This window comes from Ambystoma mexicanum, chromosome 6p, assembly GCF_040938575.1.
Source record: "Ambystoma mexicanum isolate Mex_15411 chromosome 6p, UKY_AmexF1_1, whole genome shotgun sequence".
In the NCBI taxonomy this organism is placed as follows: domain Eukaryota; kingdom Metazoa; phylum Chordata; class Amphibia; order Caudata; family Ambystomatidae; genus Ambystoma; species Ambystoma mexicanum.
In genome coordinates, this window is record NC_090935.1 from 1,501,910,018 (window position 1) to 1,501,925,454 (window position 15,437).

The window sequence follows — 15,437 nt, forward strand, 5'->3', positions numbered from 1 at the left end:
AAGGGAACTGAGGGGCAGAGAGGAGGAGAGCCTTTCTGGGCTGAATCATAGAGCAGCAGCTTTACTGATGGACATTAATATGAAGGAAACAGTTTCAAATAAGGTAGACCATGTTGTGGTGAAGCTCAATCTCATGCAGCTGTGCATTGCGAATCCAATGCGTGGATGGGGAAGGAGAGAGGTGGTTTTGGGACAAGGACAGACCAGTGATTGTGGGAGAGGTCTGGACAATGGGGGCAGAACTCACGCAGCTGTTGGTAAAGGACAGGGACCAAGAAGGAAGGGCTAATGTGTGACTGTCTGTATTATGACGGTGATGGTCTGTTAACTATGTTGAGGTTGGTGTGAGAACTGCCTCGGGTATAACTGTTGCAAATCCTTATCGACGATAATGCTCATAAGTCTTTGGGAACAGACCTACAGGACCACAAATTCTTAACCATCATCTGCTTTATTGCAGATTAGGACCATAAAGGCAGCAACATACAATATATTATCAATATAAACAAATGCATAATACAATGTTTCATGGCACAACTTACATTTGGAATCCATGTTCCAGCTTTAAAAGATATCTACATAATATTTTGATAAGCCAATAAGACTACAGTTGACCACTCTTAAGTCATACAAATGCCCCAATTATTCAGTATTAAAATATATAATCTAGGCCAAGACATCATATTAATAAAAGCCAGTTAAAATGCTCTCATTTTGTTATATAGATCCTCCATTACTAAACATCCCAGTCCTCCTCTTAAGCCATGCCCTATTGATATATTTGACAATATTCCACTGTTTCAGACACCCTTCTGATACCTTTTAATCTGCAAATTGGTAATAAATACATTGCCCTTAGATCTTTATATCTTGGGCATAGCGACATAAAATTAATGAGTTATCCATTCAGCTCTCCATAGCACTGACAGCCCAAAAAATTGAGTTGTTCCATCCCTTCATGAGGGAGGTCACACGCAAAGTTCCTGCTCTTAAATCATATAATAATGAGCGGGCCAAACAGGGAGTGATCACATATAGGTAACGCTCCTAACCAAATGAGTCCTTTACCTGCAGATAGATCTGGCCACTATAAAGGCCTGCACAGGTTGCCACCAAGGCCTGTCTATAGTGCTCTTTACAGGCTGACTTGATCACTTCCCTGCTCTCTGGCCTATACTAGCTTGCCGCTCCCTGTATCGATCAAGGCACAATGCTGAGCACCAGGTCTTAATGTGCAGCAGCCAACGAACTGCGAGGCTACGCTCTAGTACCAAAAAAATTGCCAACTGATCTTTAAACACATGTAGGGCGGGTGCTGGCCAAATGTGAGACCATAAACATAGGGGTTTTAGAGCGATTATGCGCTCTATTAATCATACATTGCCTTCAAAATGCAATGTAGCATTCAGGGTACTGGGAGGTTGTGACATCATTGACTTGAAAAATGTGTTCTCTATTATACCCAGGCTTACCGAATGTTCACAGGCCCATAGCTCTGCGCCGTATACTGCTGCCGATAAAGCTTTAGACCGATTCAGTTCCAGGTCCGGTGTTATTGCACCTTTACCATTTGTACAATACAACCTCCTAATGCTCCCCCTGTGCTTTGTCAGATTTGTGGCAGTTTTTGAGACTTGATCTTGCCAGGTACCATTCTCTGGAAAACACAGACCAAGATAATTATACGGGACAACCTGCTCCAATTCAACCCCTTCTATTTCCACAAGCACTTTTATGCGCCTTGCCCTTTTACCTCTAAGGACTAGAACCTTCGTTTTGCTCTTATTAATCTCCAGGCCAAGATGTACACAAGTCCTCGCGAGCATGGACGCAGTGTCTCTTATGTCAATAGGTGATGTTGCCAACAACACTGCGTCTTCCGTGAAGATAGACCTGTAAAACGAAGGGTGCCAACCCTAGGAGGGTCCTTACCACTAGTCACCAACACCTCAATGAGCCTGTTTATATAAATAAAATAAAGGAGCGGAGCGAGCATACAGCCCTGCTTAACCCCTCGGGTGACGTCAAATTTCTCTGTTCTCGCCACTCGATCCCCATCTAACAGAAGCTCTATTATTGGAGTACAGTGAACGGATGACTATCAGAAGACCTGGAGGGATGTTGTTACCCTGTAAGACCTGCCATAATTTGCCATGAGGGCGAAGACCGCGTATAGATTGCAGTTTTTTAAGCATTTCTATTTTTCCACAAGTAAGGCAAGTCTCTGACACTATTCAGTAGTTCCTGTTCCCTGTTGGAAGCCCACCTGTAATGGATCGATTATACCCGTCAAATCCACCCATGCTTGGAAGTGGCTCAGGATTCATTTTGCATGCAATTTCTCTGTCCCATCTAGGAGGGAAATAGGCCAGTAGATTAACGGTTGATCCTTACACTCCTTTTTAAATATTGGCACTATTATGGCATCATGCCAGCTATCGGGGACTAGGCCTGTTGTAGCCACAGCATTGCTAACACTTGTCATCACAGGGCCCCATATTTACACTTTTTGAAAAAATCCACAGTAATGCAATCGGGGCTAGAGGCCTTTCTGTCCCCCAAAGTTGCAATATCCACAAACACCTGTGCTATTCTCAATTTGAACTCTGAGGCACGCCCAGGCTGTACCCCTACCTGTAATCCAAGCTGGTTATGTAATCGCAGAACTGCTGATCTTCATACCTATTGGAAAAATGGCCCTTCCAAATTTTCGGGGCTAAGCTATTAGGAGTTAGTCTTCATCAGAATACATACCCGTTATCATCCTCCATGCATTGTGAGTTAAACCGTGATCTGAATCCGATCATGGGATTGTCTGTGGACATCAAATATGCAGTGCTGCATGTGGCAAAGTTTAAAATGTTCTGGTGCTAGAGTCAGCGCTGCACTGTTGAGAGGCTATCACTCAGACTCGAAACATTTACAGCCACAGTGAAAGGCACGAGAACCTACATAGCTCTGCAATGCCGTCTTTCCTGGTACCAGAGATTCGGTGGCTCCCACGGAGGTAGGGCGACTTCAATTTGTTAACCAACTCCTTGTACCAGTCACTATGTGGTTAACCAACAGATGTTTCACACATGTCTGATTTTTAAATCCTGATTGTTTTATGAAGATAGTCGCATAAAGGAGAGAACACCAAATGTACTACCAATTGTAATTGATTAATGAGCACAACAAAGCAAAGAGAATCTGCTATAATCGTACACGCAAACAGGTACGGACAATTCACTCAAGATGGACTCTGATTGAAAGGTTAAACATGTTATGTTATCTCGGCATGCGATTCAGAACAGATCTGTCTAACAACAAACACATGGAAAAGTAGGCAAGTAGAATGCTGCAGAGCTCAGTTTATAAGCATCATCCTACTAGCTTATGAAGCTGAACTACAATCTGTCACGCTTCAGGGCATGGAGTTATGGGGCATACAAAAGGGGGGCGTTCTAAAAAAGATTAAAAATATATTTTGTAAAAAGAGGGAAAAGCAATTATAAACCTCTTTGGTTTACAATTGTCAGCCCCATCAAACTGTGCCCATACAGTGCTTGGTCTACATTACCTAGCAAACCCAAAAAAGCGTTTCTTTTCTACCTTCTAAATCCTAAAGCTACCCTAAATAATTTGTTTTAAAGCCATTTAAAGGAAAGGAAAAGAGCTTCAACTATTCAAGTATGAACTTTATGATTTATTTAAAGTTTATGCTATTAAAGGCAACAGCCTTCTTGTCGTCTTAACAAAACCATTATCTAAAAGGCTACCACTACATTTGGTAAAAAGCTGTATGGAAATAAGAATTGGTCAAGAGCTGGTTCAATAAAGTGATCTGGCAAGGGTTGCAATCTCGATTGAATTATCCTTTCAGCCCTATTTAACATGGGGCCTGTACATTAAGGACAGATTGCTAATAACTAGTGTGCTTTAATTGGTTGAACATTAATGGAACAATAGTATCATGGACATTATAGCACCCTTTTCAATCCATATACCAGTTTGGCTTCAACATACAGAAGAGCACCTTCCATGTCCTTTTCTTTTGTCCACTATATTCACATTTAAGGAAAGATGTTTTATTTCCAATGTTTAGGAATTTGAATTTAAGGCACTGCTGTCCTGCATTAAACAACCTTTTACAGACCAATTCATTAGGGGATACTTGGGCGCCTTTGACCCTTTTAACAAAACATTGAAAATTAGACAGTTTAAGAGACTAATTACTGCAATTAGCATATGAGAGTGCATGATCATGCAAGTATGTTTATTTTTAAAAGTTGTTGACCCGCTCCTTATTTTATTTTGTTTTAACTACCCTTGGGTTCTGAGCAAATGAATTGGAGTGGGGAGAAGTTGAATTTAGCACTAACGCTCTTGTAGGGTTATTTCAATGTTTTATCCAGCAATTTTGATATGTTGATTTCATTAATTGTCAGACTTTCTGTTAAAGATATTTATCCGAAACGGTTTGCCTGGTTTTTTATTCAGATTGGCTAAAATAACTTTCCCTCCACATAGCGACCCCCCATGAGAACCGTTCATCCCCCACCAAACCAATTGTATGCATTTGCAACCTACATTTCAGAGATTGTACAGTGGTTAATACCCCTCTGGCTACCAAGCTGTAGGAGTCCAAGTTCATGTTACGCCATGAACCTGTAGTAACCCACCAACATTCACCGCCATGCAGGCAGCCTTCTTGAACCCTGGTTATGTGTACCTTGTGCCTGCCAATGTATGCAAGAACTTTCTTCTGTTTGATTTTGTTTTTCAGGCCTCTTCTTTAATGTCATTAGCTTGATCCAGCTGCTAGCCATCATTTTGAACAGAGTACTACCAGCCCACATCCAAAACTATTCCTGTTCCATATGCACATTAATAATGATCATTGGTCTCATGCATTCAGTGTTGGTGCTGCAATTCACTTGCAAGTCCTACCATCCAGAACCTCCAACTGCCAAATATTGGTTACCTCCCCACTGGCCTCATTTGTGTATTGTCCTCAGCAGTGGTGGTTTTCACAGGGGCATTTCATGTCCTGTTCTTACTGGTCGCTGATCTCTTGCCTTCCTCTGGAATATCAAGCTTCTGCACCACGCGGCACTCTACCTCTATGGGAGACCCGAATCTCTGGTGCCACAAATGAGGCATTGGCAAGCTTCAGTGGTAGTTCCCAAAGGTCCTGGATGTGGACCCAGGCATCGTTGTAGGTCAGTAGGTTGGACAAATGCTCTATAACTCTCACTGCTATGGGATGTAGCTGCTTTGATGCTTAAGACTGGCCTGGCTTCTTTTGTAACTCTATGCCAGCTTTCTGCTCCTTTAGCTCTTACCATAACTCCTGCATCAAATTCTCCTCCTGTGCAACGTTGTGCTTGCTCTCCATGCCTACACCTCCTCTATTAACTAATGTACCAAGTCCTTGTTCCTTCTCCTTTTATAGCAACCGCTCATTACTGCATTATCCTTTCTACTTTTCGTGGCCATCTGTGCCTTGTTCGCCCCATTGGTCACCTTCCTTTCTGCAACACCAAATCTCTAAATACACACTACTTTTCACAGCTTCTTCACCTCTTTGGTACCTTTTTTTTTATTTTTCAATCCATGTTCCTGGTTTTTCCACTCAAACCTTCACTCTTCTGCCACCCACAGGTCTTTTCAATGCCCCTTTCAAACTCACAACTGTCTCTTGCTCCTCCTTCACACTTCTCATTAATCGTCTCTGGCTCACTACTGTCCCTCACACCTTGATAACTCTGGCCGCCAACCCTCTCCTCAATGATCTTCTCCAAGTCGCAACTATTCCTTGTTCCTGGGCACCATTCTCTCTCGGGTCACATTCACTATCTTACACTACTACTCCATCACTATTTACCCAGAGCCTGCTTCTCTTGGCTCCTCAGTCTGGTCCCTTGGGACTCTACTCCATTGTCCAGGCTCCAGTGTGGCCCAGTTGCTTGGGTTCTGCTGCCTCTTCCCACCACCAGCCTGTTCCAAAATATGTTCTGCCATCTGCCTCTGTTCTCCTGCTCCTACAGCAATGGCTTCCAATCCCAGCTGAGCCCTTGGTGTTTTAGAGGACTTAAGCCAGCCTACCAGCCTCCATCTGGTGATAAGGGGTCTTTGGAATGCAAGATGGGATGGGAATTGTCTGGTTTTGCCTCTGAGGCTGGCTTGCAGTTAGGTACGGCACTTGGGATTAGTTTGTCCCTCCCCTTTGATGAACCCCTTTCTGCCTCCCACAACCTTGCCTCGCCTTCCAGTCTCTCTCTGGGTTAAGGGAACTCGGTTGTGCAGACTTGGTATGGGGAATGTGGGAGTCGCAGTTCTCTGTGCCTGGGTAGGTCTCTGGTGACTGCTGCACCCCAGATTCAAGAACTCTGCTGCAAACGCCCTCTTCAGGTCTAGCCAGCCCCAAGTGGCTAGCTCGGTTAGGGACTGGTTGGTGACTCTCACTCCTGAGGATGGTTTCTAGTTCTCAGGAAAAACTTTGGGCTGGCTAGTTCCTGTTGTGCACCATGCTCATGAATATCAAGCACAATCCTTGCAAACGCGCATACATAGACAAAAATGCATTTTATTTCTCCTTAGCTGTTTCCCTCCAAACATGACACAATGCTGCCTCCTCAGCTGTCTCTGATTGTCACCCTCTTGTCCTTTCTCTGCCCATCTGTTCTCATCTGCAGCAGTGTGGATGCCTTGGGTGAGGTCTGTCTTACAGCCTCTGCACTACTGGCTATGCGGGATCGCTGCTCTTCGAATCCCTCAAAGGGGCAGAAGCAGCTACGATAGTAACAAAGTCACCAGCTTTAGTGAACGCAGTAGCCCTGCACTTTGTGTTTGGTGAGAGTCCCTGATCCCGTATGGTCTCGACTTACTAGGTGAACTTGGAAGTGTCAACTGTCAGTAGTGTGTCATTTGATTGTTAATTGTAATGATATAGGCTGATTGAAACATTGAGCAGTTATGGTAATTTGTCAATCATAGGAAAAGTAGATGTTTTCATTTGTATGGGTTCCTGCCTAATGAAATCTAATATTAAAAGAAATGCATATAATATGTGTCCGGGGTGCAGCTATACAAATATTAAGTCATATTGATAAATTAAGACCCCTTGTTTGTTTTGCAGGTGGATTCTCCATTGTCTTTGTTGTCCGAACACACAGCGGAATGCGTTGCGCATTGAAGAGAATGTATGTTAACAATGTGCCCGATCTTACCATTTGTAAAAGGGAAATTACAATTATGGTAAGTAGAGCTTTGTGTTTGTCTTATAAACTTTGATGTGTATTATTCATTCAAAGTTGGAAAAATGCATAGGAAACTGGAAGAAATTTCACAATTGTTGAAGTATACATAGGAGAAAAATTGTTTTTCTTTGGATTAAGGGCATTTAAGGAATCCACTGCTTCCTCAGGTAAATAGCAGATTGAATGTATTGGTCCTATTTTTTGATTTGACCCCTCAATTCACTTGAATATAAGATAATAACAAAATAATATTGATGTTCAAATTGTTGCATGACTTCTAAGATTACTTGCCTATTTGATTTATTATTTTTGACTAAAAGGGCAGAATTATACTTGCTCATATTCAGATTGAAAGAGTGATTTTGGAGGGGCGCTATGGAGCCACAGCCAAGATGATTGCTTGATTTGTGAGCTGCATTGAAGATATCTGCTAAAGAATTCAAATTGGCAGATCACCACACCATTGAGCCATTTTGACCTAGTAGACTCCCTGGAGGGGATCGTGTCACTTTTGCCTCTTTGCAAAGGACTGGCAACTCAGGTCTGTGCTGCAATCTGTGTCCCTTTTCTCCAAAGCTGGGGCTCCATGGGCAGCATAGAGGAGCAGGGGTAACTGCAGTGCGATGGAGGGTCACCTGGTGGTGAGGGAGAAGGCCAGGTGAGGTTTCTAGACTTATCAGGGATAGCGGCTGGCCAGAAGAATTAAGCCACTGTGTACACCAGTATGTAACCAGGGGTGGTACGTGCACCCAAGAGGATTGCATCTCTGCTGCACTTGCCAGTCCTGGCGAATGGCTCCTGTGCAGCATCCACCATCCTCTGCGCCATTTTACCCACAGAAACTCTACTGGTCCCTAGAACATTTGGTGGCTGCAGAGGAGATAATTGGGGCATCTTTTTCTTTAGTTAAACTGTGCTAGTCGGGTCCACCATGAACGGCACTGAAATAAGTGTTCTATGATTTAAAGGAGGCACAAACTTGATCTGGGCTTGGGAGACAGCTGAAGTCTACAAACATTGGATCCCAGCCTTGGTGATGAATTGTGAGGTGGGGTGGAAGCCCTATGCAAAAGCTTATGTAATCTCAAATGGATCTGTTTACTGTAGCCATGCAGTGAGGAGAGATTTCCACAGCCCCTGACTAAGAGAACAAGGAGCACTGGGTGATTTCAGCGCAGCCACCAGTGGCAGAGGTGCATGGGTCCCCAAACTCTTTTGATAGTGGACCTGAAGAAATTGCAGTGTAGGGGAGAAGGTCAAAGTGACCGCAAAAGCCACTTTTGGCTGTGAGCGCAAAATGGAACCGAGGCAAGTACACCTGCTTGGGGGTGCTTTTCGTGCTGCGGAAGCATAGACTTTCAGCGTGCTATTGACTATACAGAAGCCATTTCCTGATCTTCAGAGGTCCGGTGCAGGATAGCCCTAGTTGTTCTATACCCAGGACTATTGCTGTTCTGGGAGGAAACTGCAAACAGCATAAGATGTAGCCAGGCACAGGAGTCTGATGATATCTTACATCTAATGAGGCACTCTCTGATTCTTTGCCGGCTGCCTTGTACACTCTGATATAATCTATTCCTCTTGATTCTTCCTCTATCAAGCTATACATGATGGAGATGAGATCGGGCATAGGTGGCATACTAAGTCATATGGACGAGGAGGAGCAACTAGTATCAGATCAGGAATCTTGCCCACCAGAGCTGCTTTAGTCACTCCAACAAGTTAAAGGCTGCATGGACGACCTGGAATCAAGATGACGGTGCAAAAACATTCACATTTTTGGAGTCCAAGAAGGTTCTGAAGCAAACACCATGAAGCAACTGACCATTAACCTTGTGGATGCAACAGACTCCAACAAAATGACAAAGCTCTTCCCTGCTTTTGGCTGAAGCTGATCCAGGAAAGCCCCCTAACTTGCTGATTGTATGCTTTTCGTGACACACCACTGACTAGAAGGCACTGCAGTCCGCAAGGAAGAATCTGATTTTGTGGGAGGGGCACAACTTCTGCTTATATTGGGATTTGGCCCCTGAAAATCTGGAAAGGAGGCGGCAGTTTCTGGAGGCGAAGCATGTATTTAAGGAAAGATGCATTTGCTGTGTATTCAGCTTTGCACAGCTTCTTTGAGGTTCTACATTGGAGATACCATTTTGAGGTCTCAAATACAAAGGAGGAGAAGTGTCTTTTGGGCAAGTATAGAAGCAAATATAGATGGAGGTCAGCCTTCATTTAGTTTGGCAAACTCCCCCATTAAATCATTTTAACCGAATGATTGACGATCAAGTTGACAGTGGGACTTCTTTGGGGTTTTAGTTTGGGTTTGTTGTTTTTATAAGACATTCATAGTTTGTCATTAGAAAGTTAAAGTATATTTTGTGAAACGTGCATAGTTCATTGTGTTTGTCTGATGTGGCTGTGGTCACTTTGGAATAGCTTTTTGTCTTGGGAATTGGACGTGGTTTGATCAGTTGGGTGACTCTCGCTGAAGTGATGGGGGAACTGAATTGGGATCTTTTTACAGGCTTGCTCAATGTCTTTAGGGCTATTTCTTTTAAGTACTTGTGCGAAATGTTAAGGGGGTGAGATCCTGTGAAATAAAGTGAATGTCAACTTGCCTTCGTAAACGCAGGCGGTTCAGAGGTGGTACTCTTGAAGGAAACACATTTGTGGAATGCATAGCATAATACATAAGAGCATAATAAAATCGGACTAAGTAGGTGGCAGATTGTGTACAGGTCTGCCCCTCCCACATGGTGCCAAGTAACTCTATTGATTGGGACCGATACCCTTTATAGCGTGCTTCGTTCTTAAAGATTATGTAGGTTGATGGGTGGCAGTCTCTGGGTTGTTGGGCACACAGACGATTATTTTGTTTCTGTTGTTTAGTCCCAACCAAACGAGAACTACTTTTTTAATTTCTTCGGCAGCGTCTCCCTTCAGATGTAGGGCATTTTAAAGTTTGCGGTTACTGGAACAAGGTAATTGATACAATTGATAGGTCCTCAGTCCTAGGTGGTTAAGATAATTTAAGGCTCATGGGGATGATAAAGAGCATGGGCTTGGTAAATATTTGGGGGAGAGTGAACCCAGAGAGCTGTGATTATACGTTCAGCTCTGCTAGACATAAGTTGTTGTCCAGGATTTACTTTATACTGATAGCTTCTCATAATACCAGAAGCTATGGATTCCGACTATGTCTGATGGCCTTTCAGACCACTATCCAGTCTCTCACCTGTACGCAGGTGTGGAGCTTTGAGTCCACCACAGGGCTGAAGTACAGTACAAACATTTAGGGGTGTGAACGACTTTTTGGAACAGACTCCGCTATATAGGAATATTTTACTCTGAATTGAAAGGAGTAGGTTACTGCTAGTGGGGAGTGTGATGCCTTGAAGGCAGTGATTCAGGGAATGGCAATAAGGGAGGGGTCCCTGCATAAGGAGAACGAACACCTTGCCATGCATAAAGGTTTGGTTAAATTGCTGGAGGTGTCTGTAATGAGTGTGTGAAAAAATTAGCTAAAAGAACATGGCGCCGATGTGCAGCCATTTTGAACATTCACTTCCATTACTGTAATGAAAGCCTACCTTTTCCCCTGGGGTCAGTATGTAAACGTGCATTTCTGCAGCGGAGGCAAGGTCACATAATGATGTAGGCTGAACTGTGGAGAATTGTTGTATTGTCCACTGAAGGACAAGTCGAAAGGGAGTCTGGGCATTCTGCAGGTGCAGTGAACAGCGGTACTGGGAAAGAAGGCAAGGAAGAGAAGCTGGGTTTTTCCATTTCTAGCTGGAATTTTCCACTCTTGGCTCCTCCTGCTTGTCTGCTCTTCGGGCCGAGCGCAGTCTGGTAACCTAGAGGTGCGGGGACTCCCCCATGCCCTTCCCCCATAAAGAGAAGAGGTAGTCCTCTTAGGAAACACAGATAGAACTGGACTGCCGATGATGCAGTCTCGCTGAGAGGGAGGAGGCGCCGCTCCAGACACCGTTAGTACGAATGATCTCTCTGCCTACCTGCTCTTGGGCTAAGCAGTTTTGTGTTGGCCGAGATGTAGGTGTCTTCTGCAACCATTCTAACAATGATGCCCTTTTTCTATGTTTTTATATAATTGGCTATATATGTTGTGTGTATGTATAACATGTGATTAAAGGGCCTATAACAATCAATTTTCTTACATTATAACCATTAGTCTAAGTGTGATTTCTTCCCTTTCTGAGTCCACCAACTTGTTTTGTTGGGGTATAGAAGGGCGTAAGTCAGAGGTCCCTCCACGTGGCCAAGCAAAAGCAAAACAGTGACTTATAACATAGACCCATCTTCTGGCAATCTAAAGAAACTTATTGCCAAATGTTACTGTAACCAAATTCACACGCATAAAGCTTAGTTTATTTACGCGAAAGCGGTATACACATTTAATTGCCAAATCTGGGCGTTAATTAGTCTCATTCCCCAAATAAAGGCAAATCTCTCATCAACTTCCAGCTATTGGGATTTCCATTGGTAAAGTTACCTTGGACCAGAGCTTTATTAATGAAGAATTGAATCCCTTTTATAATGTTCTTTATACGCCAGAGGAGATACTCCGCAGAGTATGTCCGGGATTTAAAAATGGCCACGATTTCACTCTATTGTGCCCACAAACTAAGTATGACCATCTCAGACTTGGAGGTTAAAGAAACTATTTTGTAATACAACCCCATGCACTGATAGCTTTCCAGTGAACTATTATAAGCAGTACATAGACTGCTTGGTTCCACATCTTGCTGGTTTGTTAACTCAGTCTCTACTTCTGGTTAAGCTCCCAGAGTCCATGAACCAAGTGCATTTTCCACTATTATTGAAAGCCGGAAAAGGATGCATTTTGTTATGGGAGCTATTGTCTTAGATCTTTTTTAAACACAGACCTTAACATTCTCATAACAATCATTGCAAGTAGGGTGTAATCTAGAAATGTATTTATCATCTGCACTGCCCAAGTGGGTTTCATTAACACACACACACACACACACGTCTGCTGACAATATTTGGAGGATGATGCATATGATCCGTCATGTGAGACGATTGGAAGGCACCTCCTGTCTAAGTGCAGAGAAGGCATTCAATCTTTTGGAATGGTCTTTTTTTTATGGGAATTGTTTGAATTTGGCTAACCTTCAAAATGTATTTCATGGATAAATACTTTGTATAGCTTCTCCACAGCCCAAGTAATGTCTGGGAATACGCTAGCTGCGCCTTTCACATGTACGAGCGGGATAAGGCAGTGGTGTCCTTTGTTCCCACTGCTATTTGCTATAGCCCTAGAATCACTTGCACCAAAAGTTGGGTTGCCTGCTGAAATGTAAGGAATTAATCTAGGAGGCCAAGGGGAATAAAAGTATTACTTTAGGATCATGACCTTCTGTCCACTCTTTGTGACACTGAATCCTGCACCCCAAAGATATCAGAATTGGCAGGAAGCAAAGGGTCCTATTCCAGATCGGAAATAAATTTCAATGAAATCAAGCTGTTGTCAATAACACACAGGGAACCCGATGAGCGTTTGTAAAAATTTTTAAAAAAAAAAACACTGGGACTGCACTATACAAATACACTTCGATACCTGGGGGTGACTTGCATAGAAACCTGCATATACTAGTGAGGGTCAGTTTTGAGAGCGTATGGAAAAAAATAGCATTTATAAAAATGGGCAACTTTTATGATCTTTTGAGGTTTTCTTTTAACATGATTACAACCCAGCCATTTAACTATTTGGTTAATTGTTTTCCTCTCAGAGTGGATGCCAAATAATGTAAGACCTTGGAGAGTCAACTACAAAAAGTCTGTTGGGCAGGAGGGGGGATGTCTCTACTTAACCTCCAGAAGGTACACAGAGATGGCAGACAGGCTGGCCTTAGGGTCTCCAGGGCTCGCTTAGTACTTTACAGTGGTTAAGAGCCACTACCCCTGTCACATACCGAGTGTGGCAGATGGATCTTCTGTGATCCTGCTGGCAGCTCCTTTGACGTCTCGCGGAGAGCAGGACAGGTCAAGACTAAATTTCACAACATGCTTCACAGGAGCAGCTGATGGATGGCTGCACGCCGAGGTGTTTCATGCTGGTTATGGCACACCCGACAGCAAAGAACTATAAAGGAGAGAGGAACCTGATGGCCATGGCATCTGGAGCCCCAAAACAATATGTATTTTTGTAATGCTCAACTGCTGCAGGAATGGCACATTATTTGTGGGTAAATATGTACTTCCACATCCTCCACTGTTTTCCTGTTCGAGATGTCCAAAGAAGTGGTTATCAACCTGCAGGGAGGGGAGATTGAATGCTTGAGAGGCCATGAAGCATGCTAAGTGTACTACTTGAAGTCTCATACCCTTGAAGTGTTCTGTTGGTACCTTTCCTCTCTCTTCAACGAAGAATGATATTTATGTGTACCGGTTGTGACAAGAAATCAGGTGAAATTGTGTTAATACAGTCATTTACATCTCTTTAATATTCTCCTTTTCTGCATGTCCTCCTTCCCCCCACTCATTTGCCTTCCTGCTACATTTTGGCGACCAGTGAAACCTTTCTTGTGTAGTCTGATCTAAGGAGAAGGGAGTACACAGACACACAGGACCAAGCCCTACCTCTGCTCTGTGGTTATGCCTTCCCTGCTTCTTCCTTTTGACACTGACCTCTTGTATGCTGCCAATAATCTCTTTTGTTGAGCCTGAGCGGGATTGAGCGGTCGCCCGTAGCCCTGTGTGGCCTGCTGTGAGGATGCCTTCCAGGCCCCGTTGGGCCTTCAGTAAGCTTTTATTCAGGCACTGTTTGTTTTCTTGCGCTCCTTGCGCGTTGTGCTGCCACCTGACCCCTCCCTCCACCGCAACTTCTGGTCCTCCTCTCCCCGCTCCCTTCCCACCTCCCTGCCCGCCCACGCCCCCCTCCCCTTCCTCTCCTCCTGCCTTAAATCCCACCCCCCTGCCCGGCGGCCCCCTCGGCAAAGGGCCCCTTAGGCAAAGGGCGGCTCCTAAAGCTGCGGCTCCCTGTGTCTGCAGGTGTCCGCAGGGGACGCCAGGTGGCGGTCCGCCATTCTTTCTGGTTAGCTCCACCTGCTAGCCCAGCCCAACAACCTACACCTTTCCTTTCCTTTTTCACTCACATGGTTTCTACACTTCTCCAGCATGGGGTCTGGCATGGATTCACATGCTCATGAATATTCCCCGTCGTCAGGCTGGGAATCCTCTGTAAAGAAAAAAACCAGTATCAGTTTCGTTTCTGATCTGTCTTTCGTAGTAGTAACCAATCACTGATCTCTGCGTCATACTGACCACAGCCAATGACTGCCCTCTACCTAAGCCCCGCCTCTGGCAGCCATCTTCAGATTTTTACCGCACGTTCTAGTGTTGGGATCCTCGTGCTATTGCTCTCGAGCGTTAGTGCTATTTTTCACGTTTTTTCTCAAAAACTTTGTTTTTTCGGTCAAAAAGAGCCTCAAGCTCCACCGACTCTTCATCCGATCAACGGGGACCCGTGTCGGATTAGTCTACGCCCCTCAAGGGTGAAGATTTCGTCGAGCTACGCTTTTGGAGGACTCCAGAAGTTTCTCAGGCCCATCTCGGACATGGCCCAGGAGAAGGGAAGCTCGACGCCCGGAAAGCTGTTCAGGGTCTGCCCTAGATGCCAGCTGCAGAATGTCTTTAAGGAGGACGAACACTCCTTTTGTCTTTACTGCCTACATGAGGACAAGACGCACGTGGAGAAGGACTGTGCGTTTTGCGGCAACATGTCGGAGCGGACCAAGAAGGACCGCCATCAACGTCTCGCCAACTGGCTGGAAGGGAAGAGCCCGTCAGGCGAGAAGAAGAGGAAGAAATCCGAGCGGTCTTCTAAGACCTTTGAGGACGCCCCGGCGACGGGGGTCCAACACAAGGCCAAGCACCGCGAGTCCGCTGGCACCGGGAGCGCCGAACGGTCGGGCTCTACGGGCGCCAGGCAGGGCGCATCCTCCCCGGCACCATCAACCACGAGCCAACGCTCTGGTTCGGGTAAGAGGAAGGCCGAGCACCTGGCGAAGCTCCTGGAGAGGCCCCGGTCGGGCTCGAAGGCCCCATCGGAGGGAGAGCGAGGCAGTGTCCGCCCCCCCCCCCCAAGGAGAAGGCGGTGAGCGCACCGAAGGTGGTGAAAGCCTTAATCCATCCGGCCAAGGCTATATCGAG

At 44.8% G+C, this 15,437-nt stretch overlaps 1 protein-coding gene across 1 annotated transcript in view; it reads left to right on the top strand.

Annotated features, from left to right (window-relative positions):
- Positions 1 to 15,437, top strand: part of BMP2K (BMP2 inducible kinase) — a 1,074,721-nt gene that overhangs the window by 122,625 nt on the left and 936,659 nt on the right. Inside the window, exon 2 of the mRNA XM_069626343.1 lies at positions 7,124 to 7,242. Within this exon, the coding sequence (XP_069482444.1) occupies positions 7,124 to 7,242 (119 nt within the window). The remainder of the gene's footprint in view (positions 1 to 7,123; positions 7,243 to 15,437) is intronic.